This window comes from Ranitomeya variabilis, chromosome 1, assembly GCF_051348905.1.
Source record: "Ranitomeya variabilis isolate aRanVar5 chromosome 1, aRanVar5.hap1, whole genome shotgun sequence".
Classification (NCBI taxonomy): Eukaryota; Metazoa; Chordata; class Amphibia; order Anura; family Dendrobatidae; genus Ranitomeya; species Ranitomeya variabilis.
The window spans coordinates 642,897,266-642,910,546 of record NC_135232.1 but is presented as its reverse complement, the minus strand read 5'-3'; the positions used below and the strand labels follow the sequence as shown (position 1 = coordinate 642,910,546).

The 13,281-nt window shown below is 43.1% G+C and overlaps 1 protein-coding gene across 2 annotated transcripts in view; it reads left to right on the top strand.

Annotated features, from left to right (window-relative positions):
* Positions 1 to 11,519, top strand: part of TMEM62 (transmembrane protein 62) — an 88,369-nt gene extending 76,850 nt beyond the window's left edge. For both annotated transcript variants that reach the window (XM_077261501.1, XM_077261493.1), the window contains exons 13-14: positions 141 to 259; positions 10,831 to 11,519. In XM_077261501.1, the coding sequence (XP_077117616.1) occupies positions 141 to 259; positions 10,831 to 11,157 (446 nt within the window). In that variant the 3' untranslated portion in view covers positions 11,158 to 11,519. The remainder of the gene's footprint in view (positions 1 to 140; positions 260 to 10,830) is intronic.
* The last annotated feature ends 1,762 nt before the right edge of the window (positions 11,520 to 13,281 follow it).

Below are 13,281 nucleotides of genomic sequence, written 5' to 3'. Positions count from 1 at the left end.
TTTCCCAAAAGCAGAAAAAACCCTCAATATTGTGACCTACACTTGATCATTCATCTCCAAATAATGTCTCTTATATGAGATGCCGTGTTAAAGCAAAAGCGTACGAGGTTTGGCATTAAAGCTATATGATCAATTTCTAGGTCCCTGGTTTATTGGAGAAATAATTGATGGCCATGTGGGAGCATGCTTCGCTTTTGGAGTGGTCGTTGGGGGGCATTTCTTACAAGGCAGCCTGACCTACTTGGTCGGAATAACACAGGTTAGTGAATAAATGACATGTCATTCACATAAGTGTTTTTGTACTGATAAGACTTGATCGTAGAATTTTTTCTCATAATGATATGCTCTGTAGTAGAAGAACTTCTATTATACCAAGTAGCTACTTCATGGGAATCAGGCCTGTATTATTCATAAGGCTGACTAGGCTGAAGCCTAGGGGCTCCCCACAGGGACTGAAAATGAAATAGGCTGCTCAAAAATAATAGCATTGCCTGCATTTTCATTTACAAACTGGAATATTTACATATAAACCAAAATTTATTTCCAGACTTTGCTTTTCTGGTAAGCACTGAACTAATATTTAGTTGTATAACCTTTATTTCTGATAACTGTTTTATCTATGTGAAGTATGGTCTCTGAACGTCTGACACCTGCGGACAGATAATCCAGCCCACGCTGACTGCACTACATTCCACACTTGTTTTGCATTCTTAGGTTTTGTATCAAAAACAGCTTTTTTGATGTCACTTCACAAATTCTCAATTGGATTGGGGTCTGGGGATTGGGCCACTTCATAACATCAATCTTGTAGGTCTGGAACTAGGATGTTGCCTTCTTACTGGTGTGTTTGGGGTTGTTGTCTTGCTGAAACGCCCATTTCAAGGAAATTTCTCCTTAAGCATAGGGCAATATGGCCTCCTACAATTTTTTTATATGTTCAGTTTGGTCCAGGGTGCCTGGTATGCTATAAATAGGCCCAACTCCACAGTATGAGAAACATCCCCAAACCATTATGCTTGCATCTCCATGCTTTACAGTCTTTTCAGTGTAATGTGGCCTGAATTCAGTGTTTATGGGTTGTCTCACAAATTTTGGGCCTTTAGACCCAGTCAAAACAATGTTGCTCATATCTGTCCATAGAATGTTGAGCCACTCCTCTTTAGACCAGTCATTGTCTCCTTTTTCAACAGGTCTTTTTCTCAGAAATGGTACTTTACGGGGGTTTATTGCAAATAAGATTTTGGGGTTTTATCATAATTAGTGTTGAGCGATACCGTCCGATACTTGAAAGTATCGGTATCGGAAAGTATCGGCCGATACCGGCAAAATATCGGATCCAATCCGATACCGATACCCGATACCAATACAAGTCAATGGGACTCAAGTATCGGACGGTATCCCTGATGGTTCCCAGGGTCTGAAGGAGAGGAAACTCTCCTTCAGGCCCTGGGAACCATATAAATGTGTAAAAGAAAGAATTAAAATAAAAAATATCGCTATACTCACCTGTCCGACGCAGCCGGGACTTCAGCGAGGGAACCGGCAGCGTTGTTTGCTTAAAAATCGCGCTATTACTTGGTTACGTGAATTCCCGGCTTGTGATTGGTCAGGTCGGCCATGTTGCCGGGACGCGGACCAATCACAGCAAGCCGTGACGAAATTACGTCACGGCTTGCTGTGATTGGTCCGCGTCCCGGCAATATGGCCGCCATTAACCAATCACAAGCCGTGACGTCACGGGAGGCTGGAAACGCGCTCATTTTAAAAAGGGCGCGTGTCCAGCCTCCCGTGACGTCACGGCTTGTGATTGGTTGCGCCGCGATCAACCAATCACAAGCCGGGAGGCTGGACGCGCTCATTTTGAAATGGGCGCGTGTCCAGCCTCCCGGCTTGTGATTGGTTGACCGCGACGCAACCAATCACAAGCCGTGACGTCACGGGAGGCTGGACACGCGCCCTTTTTAAAATGAGCGCGTTTCCAGCCTCCCGTGACGTCACGGCTTGTGATTGGTTAATGGCGGCCATGTTGCCGGGACGCGGACCAATCACAGCAAGCCGTGACGTATTTTCGTCACGGCTTGCTGTGATTGGTCCGCGGCCCGGCAACATGGCCGCCCTGACCAATCACAAGCCGGGACTTCGCGTAACCATGTAAAAGCGGGAATTTTAAACAAACAACGCTGCCGGTTCCTGCGCTGAGGTCCCGGCTGCGTCGGACAGGTGAGTATAGCGATATTTTTTATTTTAATTCTCTATTTTACACATTTTAACATTAATGTTGTTCCGATACCCGATACCACAAGAGTATCGGAATCCCGGTATCGGAATTCCGATACAGCAAGTATCGGCCGATACCCGATACTTGCAGCATCGGAATGCTCAACACTAATCATAATATCTTTCTCTGAGCCTTCATTGGGGGGACACAGGAAACCATGGGTGTATGCTACTGTAACTAGGAGGCTTATACTAGGCTCCTCCTCAGTAGTATACACCCACCAACCGTAGCCAAACCGATCAGTTAGTGTGAAAGCAGTTGTAGAAGCAACCTGAAATAAAACACAGCGTGGCACAACAGAAGCAATTAGAAAAGGGTGGCTGCTGTTTTCCCCCAGTAAAGGCTCTGAGAAAGATATTTTACGGTAAGAACCCCAAATTTTCTTTTTTGCTTCATTAGAGGACACAGGAAACCATGGAACATCCCAAGGCAGTCCCCATGGGTGGGAAGACAAACAAGGACTAGTCAAAGGCGCGAGCAGAGGCAAAAAATCTCAGGTCTGAGATCGGCCATTGTAATATGCAAAACATTTCTGCACAGGCCTGAAAACACCAAGGAGATGGAAGAAAGTGAGTATTCTGTAGAATCTGGAAAGTAAAAACAGATAACTGAGAAACAGCTTAGAAAAGCTGCTAATAGAGGCCTGATAATGAATGGTGCAAGAGGAACTTGGCCCACATGAAGAAAGCAGGAAAAATAGTGATCGAGGTCTGATCCTTGTCAGTATGTGTCCTGAATTTTAGAGCGCATCCAGACTTGAAGACAATTAAGATGACTGTCCAGACGCAAACCGGGAATCTGCGCTTCTGAAGAAACTGTTCTTCATAGAAGAAGCGCTGAAAACGCACTCTGACCATTAGCAATGTATCCAAGAGACCGATAAAAGGGTCGAGAAGGAGGAGAATGGAGCAAGGATGACTGAACAGGGAAATGAAGAACGCTGTAGAGCAGAGGTGTCAAACTGCATTCCTCGAGGGCCGCCAACAGGTCATGTTTTCAGGATTTCCTTAGCATTCCACAAGGTGCTGGAATCATTCTGTGCAGGTGATTAAATTATCACCTGTGCAAAACAAGGAAATCCTGAAAACATGACCTGTTGGCGGCCCTCGAGGAATGCAGTTTGACACCTCTGCTGTAGAGTATTCAACACCAGATGCGGGCCCCACCAACATACATGGGAGGCCACAAGAGATTTAGTAAGCGTGCGCACCACACAGGAAAACACCACCTGAACAAAATTAAACTGAGAACAGTCTCCCTGAAGGGAAAGTATAAAGCCACCCTTAGGGAGCTGAGGAACAAACAAGACTCAAGATCCAACCATAGGTAAGAAGAGGAAGGGGAGAATAAGTGGAATTTAATCACGTCCTTATCGGCGGAACCGGAGCTTGGATGCTACGTTTTTTTTTTTTAAATCAGATATTTTTATTGTGCAAAATAAAGACATCAGTATCCATACACATAAACAGGGTACATTTGTGTTTTTGATTTAAAAGAAACCTCCCTTTCCCCCCCCCCTCCCCCTTCCCCTCTGAAGACCCAACTCCGCCCAAACATTACTCCTGGAAAGAATAGAAAAGAAAAGATATAACACATACATATTATAATATATGCAACTTTTTACCACAGTCTTAATTGTTCCCGTCCAGCCATGGCTGCCACAGCTTTTGAAAGAAGCTCATTCTGTTCCTTTTATTATATATACTTTTTTCGAGCTGGACAATATGATTAGCCTGTGCAATAAACTCCCGTCTAGTAGGAGGTTCCTCCCTAATCCAATACCTTGCAATAACCTTTCTTGCAATGAACAGTAATCTAGCTATAGCCATTTTGGCAATTTCGTCGGTCAGGATTTCCTCCACATACCCAAGTAGACAAACCACCGGATCCCTGGGAATCGAGCACCCATAGATCACCCCAATTTGGTTCAGCACAACAACCCAGAACGCAAATAGTCTGGGACAAAGCCATAACATGTGTAGTATGCCCGCCTGAGACTGAGAGCACCTAGGACACCCAGAATAGTCTTTCAATCCGGCTTTAAACAACATATCAGGTGTCCTATAGGCCCTATTTATCACATACAATTGTGACATTCTCCCAGGTTCACTCATTGATAACCTGGGTACGTATTCTAAGATAGATTCCCACCTATCATCTTCTATTTCCCCCAATTCGGCCTCCCACTTCCCTCTGGCCTTTATAGGGTAATCTAGTAGAAAGGTGTGTAGCAGATCTCCATATACTTCGGATATAGCCCCTTTTGTTCCATTATTATTTAATATAAAGTCCAACATTAGATCCTTCTGGATCACTATAGGCCTCCTCTTCTGTGCCTGAAATGCGTGTTGAACCCGTCTGTATTGGTATAGTTTTAACCCCGGGAACTGGAACTCTTGCTGCAGCATATCGAAAGGCTTAAGGCTCCCATTCTGCATCAACTAACTTTTGGATGCTACGTTTCATGAGCAGGCAGTGAAACTGGAATAGTCAAATAGAAACAGCAAAGATGATGGATTTGGAAAACAGATATAGAAATTTCAAATAAGAAAACTGTGGAGATGTAGCCTACCTCCATGCCAGAAGAAGACTTGAGGAAGCGGGAGGATTTGAGTGTAGGCTACTGCCAAAGTATTGAAGAACAATCACTGAGTGGCAGAATCTGGAAGTGGACTAAAAAACCTTGTAGGGCACCCCGAATCTCTTCAGGACGATGTAGGGAAAGTTCTGCCATAAACAACTATGGACAAGAAGCCTTTGATGAAACAAAACTGAGAACCGTCTGATGAGAGAGGCCCTTCGCTAGTTAGGAAGTCGGTAGGACATAGTTTACTGTGGACGAACCAGCAGAAATTGATCAGTTAATGACCGGTTGCCTCTGCCAAGGTTGACCAGGATAGCGTGACACGTTAGAAGGAAAGAGTTCTGGGTTCTTCCATGGAAGGAAAAGAGAGGATACCGACCCCTTCGAGTTCCAGAAGAAGACTGAGAAGCTTAATTAGCCTATGGGCGAGCCAGAGCTGAGCGATACTCTATTAACGTTCCTAGCTGAGAACAAAGAAGAAGCCAGCCATCACTAACTTCGGTCTGAAGGATCTTTTGCAAGAATGAGGGTAGAAAACCCACCCAGAGGCCAAGACTGAGTATGCTCAGACGAGAGAACACACGGGAAAGACAGTCAGAATGATTGAGTTCCGAGAAGGAGAGTAGAGAAACCTTCTGGAAAGAAGGGCTGCGCATGCAGATTGATACAGCATGTTCCGAAAACTAGAGACTGGGTTGAAATAAGGTGCGATTATGACCTGTTGAAGGTCGAGCCCGAGTGGAAGTGTGCTCCTAGAAAAGTTCAAGGAATCTCACATGTAGAAAAAAAGGAGAAGCCCTGGACCAAATGTGTGATCCTTGTAAGGACACTGAGAGGAGGCTAAGCCGATGATGACTGCTAGGGCTGGCAGAGAGTCTAGGACTCTCTGCAGTCCAAAAAAGATTGACTAAAGTGGGCACTAGGCGGAGGCAGGCTGTAGCTTCTATGGAATTAGCTGTCTTAGAGGGCGTTAGAATGCTTATCAGTACCTTAACCGTAGATCCAGAATTGAAAGATAGGTACTGTTCATTCCTGAATCGGGAGATATTTAGCTGAGAAAACCCCATGTGGCTGGAGTAAGCCACACAAAACATGGGAAGGAGACCTCCCAACTCCCTGGAAAGTTCACCATGGAGAAGTCCGAACCTAGAACGCAAGTGCTGAAGAGCAACAATGTGAAACCGAGTGCCGGAAAGTGCGCAAGTGACAAAAAAAATGACATTGATGAAGACTATTCAATATGAGGACGAGCGGTCTGGCCTATGGAAGACGAGCTCTGATTTCCTGCGGCTATGTCCAACCCGGACCATCTTGGAAAGGAAGGAGGCAAAGATACTTGCATGTGGGACCGATTACCTTGGCATGAGCTGTGAGGATCAGGAAATGTTGGCCTCTGTAAGAACAACACAAACAATGACCAATCGGTTCTGCTAGGTCCAACCATTCGAGAGATGGGGGACCCCAGGAGGATGCCTGGTGCCGGCAACTAGGATGTCTGGAGTAGGCAATTGAAAGGACGGAGGCCGGTTAACCAACACAACCAGCTGGGCCGAGTGCTGAACCTGTGCACCAGAGAGTCAAACTTAGCCAGGGATTCCGCAAGTTGGAATAGGCTTGTCTGGACGAGGCAGTGCTGGACCTGAGAATCAAAATGTAATAACTGGGAGAAAAAATCAAATTATGACTCTAAATACTGAGAAGGAAATGATTCGTGCAGGAGGAAGAAACTCGTTTTCATGATGTAAAAAAAAAAAAAATCTGATTCATGACTGATGTGTCTCTTACACTAGAGTTGTTGCTTGCGAAGGTCAAGGTGTTATCCGATCTATTCTTGTCAGAGGAGGGAACTCGTTCATGTAACACTTGGAAATCAAATCCCAGGGCTGAATAGGCTCTTGTACTTATGGCTTTATCCATTCTTGGTAAGAAAGAAGAGGCAAACGGGCAAGGAGCTCAGGTGGTAAGAGCGCTCAAAGTTTTTTTTTTTTGGATTGCCCTGTGATCGGGCATGAAGATCATGGTAGATGTAGGATCTGACTCTCTAGTAAATGGACAGCACACTAGAAACGCTGCTGCTATTGGTCATGTGGATCATACATAGTGGGACCAACTCAATGGATAGTGAGTAGTGCATGTGGATAGCACTGCAGACAATAATGTGGTTCACAATAGATGGAGGTCCTCCTCTACTGCATTGTTGGCAGAAGGTTCAAATATCTGGAGGTTTAGCGCGGCATCGTAATCAGGGTGAGGTGCGTGTCAGAAAGTAGATCTGACTTACTGGATCGCAGACAGATCATTGAATTGCTACTGTAACCGGGCATGTGGTACATGATACTTGTGGGTCTGTCCTACCGAATAGCTGTCTGGCTGTGGTAGGCAAGCAGGCAAGAGAGAGGGGCCACGACCATCCTTCGGATCACCTGAACACATCTCATGTGTTAGGGTCCTACCGGATAGACAGGTTAGGGTACTTGGTGTCAGTCCACGCCGTACTCCTTTCTCTACATGGAATTACAGAGTGACTGTTCACACTGTTTCCCACCAAGAAAGGCTTGAAAACAAACACCTAAAAGAGAAAAACAATAATGAATAATGCCAAAAACCAAGGTAGATATGGGACTAGAGAAAGACCCATGTCCGCCTCCTACTGACACTAGCTAAACTGATCGATTTGGCTCTGGTTGGTTGATGTATACTACTCAGGAGGCGCTACCTTTTTTTTTATTGCCTAGTGGCAACATCATACACCCATGGTTTCCTGTGTTCCCCAATGAAGCGATAGAGTTTGTAGGTGTATTCTGAGGTTGCAGGACTTACAGGTAACCAAACATCATCTTTGATCTCTCTGGAGCTGATCATTGGATGCTTCTTTGCTATTCTTATGATTCTATGCTAATGGCAGTATTTCTTTTCCTGCTACTTGTTTTGGGTTTTGATTGCCATTTTAAAGCATTGGAAATCTTTTAAGCTGAACAGCCAATGATTTTATGTACGTCTATGTTTTCCCCTGTCCAATCAACTTCTAGATCAAAGTTCTTTCTCCTTCAGTACAATGTCTGGAACGACGACCCATTTAACTCTCTAAGCAAGGGCTAAAACCAGCAAACACAATATTTGCTTCTCTCCTTTAAATAAGAGCCATAATTGACGTGTTTCTTCACAGAATAAATGACCTCAATAACTGAACTCTTAATTGCTATTAATTAGAACACCCACTTGCATTAAATGCGTCAGTTTTACCCAATTAGCAGCGTGCATGTTATTGCTGTTTATTCTGTTGGTTCCCCATTAATCGCCTATACCTAGTCACAAAGTTTTTCCCATGTTGTCTGATGTCCTAAGTTGGCTGATTATGAGTTGTTAAGGCCCCCTTATTAGAGATGGGAACTTGTCAAGAGATGTATGCTGCCCAAATAATGAGGAAGCAATAAATACATCAACTATGTGTTTTTTTTTTCTCAATGTCTTCAGTCTATTTTAGAAAGCATAATGTGAAAAGAACAAAGAATAGGGAATGCTCCAAGGCTTTCTCTGGCTTCTTCCTGCCCAGCTTGCCTGAAATAATGGGTCTCTCCCTATTCGTAAATTGGGAGAGACCTGTAGTTTAAGCTGCCCCAGGAAAAATTGGACGGGAGCCGCTCACAGGCCACGTTTTAAAACATAGCTGTTTATAATAACGTTAGGGAGTCGACCTGTGCTTCATGCTTACCATAGTCCAGGCATGATGAATCTGCTGACAGATTCCCTTTAAATCACAGGATGGGGTTAACAGGAGAAATTACATACATACATACATACTTGTAGTCATGGCCGAAAGTGTTGGCACACTTAAAATTGTTCCAGAAAATTATTGCAATTACTCGTTTTGTTATGAACATTGGGGCAGATCGTCTCACTCAACTGCACATAGAGGTTGACACAGGAACGCTGTCTCTTTAAATCTTCCATTTGTTTATTAAGAGTACTGCATAAACCAGTGCAACGTTAGCAAAAGAAACCCGGCCTAATAGGAAAACAGAAAAATTATCCCTATGACAGTCCTTGTTGCCATTCAAATCCGCTCGCTTCAGGAACAAACCACACAAGGTTCAACTTTCCTTAACATGAAAACACAACTCCAGAACTCACACCTCCAAGCCCACCCACCACTGAATGCTCTAGAAGGCTGGGTATTTATCCTCTGGACTCCTCCCACTCTACAGCTGCTCAATCAACCTAGCACTAAACATGGCCTATTAACCCCTCTCAGCACGTAGTGTGATGCATAATTTTCCTAGTTTTATATTACTGGAGCTAACAACCTCAGTGCTACATATCTCCCTTCTAGTACTTTGCCATTGACTTTGTCACAACATGTTTATTTCCTTTGTGTGTATTGGAACAACACAAAAATAAACAGAAAACAAAAGACAAATTGGACATAGTTTCACACAAAACTAAAAAAAATGAGCCGGACAAAATTGTCGGCACCCTCAACTTAATATTTGGTGCACACCCTTTGAAATAAATAACTGCAGTCAATTGCTTACTATAACCATCATCAAGCTTCTTACACCTCTCAACTGGAATTTTGGACCACTCTGCTTTTGCAAACTGCTCCAGGCCTCTCATATGTGAAGGTGCCTTCTCCCAACAGCAATTTTAAGTTCTCTCCACAGGTGTTCAATGGCATTTAGATCCGGACTCATTGCTGGCCACTTCAGAACTCTCCAACACTTTGTTTCTATTTCTGGGGGCTTCTTGAAGTATGTTTGGGGTCATTGTCTTGCTGGAAGATCCATGACCTAGGACGCAAACCCAGCTTTCTGACACTGGGCACTACATTGCCACCTAAAATCCATTGGTAATCTTCAGATTTCATGATGCCTTGCACACAGTCATGGCATCCAGTGCCAGAGTCCACAAAACAATTCCAAAATATTTTTGAACCTCCACCATATTTGACTGTAGGTACTGTGTTATTTTCTTCGTGGGCCTAATTCTATTTTCGGTAAACAGTATAGTCATGTGCTTTACCAAAAAGCTCTATCTTGGTCTCATCTGTCCACAATGTTTTCAGAGAGATTTTTTTCATACTGCAGTCTCTTTTTTTTCTTTTTTTTTTTTTTCTTATGTCTGTGTCAGCAGTGGGGTCCTCCTGGGTCTCCTATCATAGCGTTTCATTTCATTCAAATGTAGATAGATGGTTCATGCTGACACTGATGCACTCTGAGCCTGCAGGACAGCTTGAAGTTGTTTGGAACTTGATTGGGGCTGCTATTCCACCATCTGAACTATCCTGCTTTACAACCTTTAAACAATTTTTCTCTGCCGTCCAGGAAGATTAGCTACAGCGCCATGGGTTGTAATCTTCTTAAATGTATTGCTCACCCTGGACAGAGGAACATCAAGAGCTATGGAGTTGGACTAGTAACCTTTAGATTGTTGATATTTTTCAACAATTTTGGTTCTTAAGTCCTCACACAGTTCTTCTTTCTGCTGTTCATGCTTATTGTGGCACATAATGCAAAGATTGAGTCAGCTTCTCCCCTTTTTTATCTGGTTTCAGGTGTGATTTTCATATTGCTAGCACCTATTACTTGCCACAGGTGAATTCGAACTTACCTCATATGCTTGAAACAAAGTTGTTTACCCACAATTTTGGAAAGGTGCCAACAATTTTGTCCTGACCATTTTTGGAGTCTTATTTGAAATTATGTCCAATTTGGGTTTTTTTTCCTCTTTTTTTTTTTTGTGTTCCAATTCACACAAAGGAAATTAACGTGTATAACAAAGCATGTGTAATGACAATCATTTTCTGGGACAGATAATTCTTTTTCTGGAACAATTTCAAGGCTGCCAACACTTTTTTGGTCATGACTGTATTAGCTGTTCTTGGAGACTATCATCAAACACTGCCATCATTTATAGCAAATTATAAATTAATAGATAAGTATTTTAATGTATTATTAATAATTTTTTGCAGATGCTGTTCTTTAATATTCCCATGACGTTGTACCTCTGCTGGTGTTTGCTGCTGCGGTGCAGAGGATTCGGTTTCTTCTCCCATCTGAAGCATAGTAGGAAGATAGTCTGCATCCCAATCCACTTCTTCATGTTCCTCCTGCTGGCTTGGCAAATCTTCTCTATTTTCTTTTTGATGTTGACCTATGGCACCTTAGCGGCCTTCCTCTCGCCAATGAAGCTGTGGCTAGTGGTAGCCACACTGGTCATGGGTAGGAGAGTATGGGTATATAACTCTGCAGAACTCCGATCTTACATAATTGAGCTAAAAAACTGCCAAAGCACTTGACCCCTAGCTCTCCTGCTACCTCTAACAGGTGGGTTGTGCTTGGTGCATCACACTACTGTAACCCTAAATGATGGAAGCCCACCAAGGTGTATTAGTTCAGTTATTTGTTTTGATTTGCTGGATATTTTTCTCACTATTGATCACACACATAAAACTACCTGATATGATGTAGCGTGCCAGAGCGTACTGAAGGATTTCATTTCACAAACTTGAATGACATTTCAAATGCACTGAATAGAAGCTGGATGGCCCAACTACTGACTTACATTCCCTTTAAATATTGTAGAATCAGCAGAGAATGTCAGATTATTTCAATCTATTTTTTTATTGTTTTTATGTAATATATAAAGGGATAAATTGAATCTGAGCTATTCCTGTTTTCACTGTCAGCTGTGCCGTACAGACTGTGACACAGTCAGCGGAGAAGACATGTTCATTACTAAAACAGACATTTTTCTTATTTGACAGCTCAATTGTATCACTGCTAAATAATGGAGGATTGTAATAACCAGAATATTCCCCATAAATCTCTGGTCCCTGATGGAAGGGGACTGTATGCTATCTTTTTCAGGAGACCATAATAGTCTTGTGACAGTTGACTCCCATTCGTTACAGCTGCCATAAAGCACACTCCCCCCGCTGCACTGTGTACATATAGACCATACAGGACCTGTGTATCACCAATATGGCTTCCAAAAAAATCTAAGAAAGCAGAAATTAGATTCAAAAGTGGAAATAGTTTATTCTTCTTCAGGGAAAGTAGATTTGAAAGTTGGAAAAGTATTTTATTTTTTTTATTACAGGGAAAACTGATGCAACTGGTTATGAGCTACTGTTTAAGAATGTACAATATAATGGGTCTTTGCAGATAGTACTAAGGCTGCTACAATCAATCAGTCTTATGAATCGTCAAAATCCTAATAGCTATAGTATGTGTGATCTGGCTGCGGACCCCAACGTTGTATTATACAGTGCCCATTCAGAGTTTGATGTACTGGCTAATACAGATGGGTCCAGAGCCGGTAAAGGGACTGATAACTGGACTGCTTTCTCTGGCAGTCACATAGACAATTAGTTGAGTGGGAGCCTGCATGCACACCTCCGCTCCATTTAGGATGGTGATGTAGAACCCCATTCTCTGAGTCACTGTGGACCCCTAGTAAATCAACAAGTTATCCCCTATCCTGTAGATGGGGTATTTCCAAAAAATCAGGTTAAGTTTTCGACAGACACTAGGCATAAGGATTCATTGAACACCGCAAAAAATCCACTTTTTGTAGGCAAACGTTGAGGTTGCGGCCTAAAGATCTCCACTTAACAAAACCGTGCCAGACTTGGCCACAGTGTTTGTGCGCCATTGCAGCTCCGATTTATTCACCCGAAAGGCTCGTGCACACGACCGAGTGCAATCGGACAAAACATTGGATCTCATTGGGACCAATGTTATTCTATGGGGCCTTGCACATGTTCAATTTTTGGTTTTTTTCGCATGCCCGATTTGGATTGCACTCTGCCATGCAAGTCTGAGGAAACCATCGGACTGCACTCGGATGTCATCTGAGAGCAGCCTGATTTCTCACAGTCTAGCAATCTGACTTATCCCAATTCTGTCGGATGAGAGAAAATACGCTGGTGTGACCCTAAGCCTAAAGGAAATCCATCATCTCCTAGTACTGTAGTGATCTAGTGCTGATAAAACAGTGATGGAAATTACAGCAGGCTCATGAGAACATGACACATCGCTGGAATCAGTGTCTCTTCCCCTACATTATGCTGCTCTCAGATTAAATGGCAAAACGCTGCTGACAGATTCCCTTTAATTAGGCTGAACTGCAATACAAGCTACAACCAAATGACTATTTTTGGATGAAAGCAATTACATTTTTATATTATTTAAAGGAAATCTGACCACCCCAGATATGGTGCAAGCAAAAGGCAATTTTGAGGGTCAGCCCTAAAAGTAACACCGCATGTAAAGTGTGCAGGTGTAGGGCAGTGTCTGCGCTCTCATACAGCTATGTACCAGTTTCTACAGTTATCCAAGCTGCTAATAATATACCTAACCATGTTAGAAGCATCACAAGAATAAGATAAAGGCACATAGATGCATAATGATGACTTGAA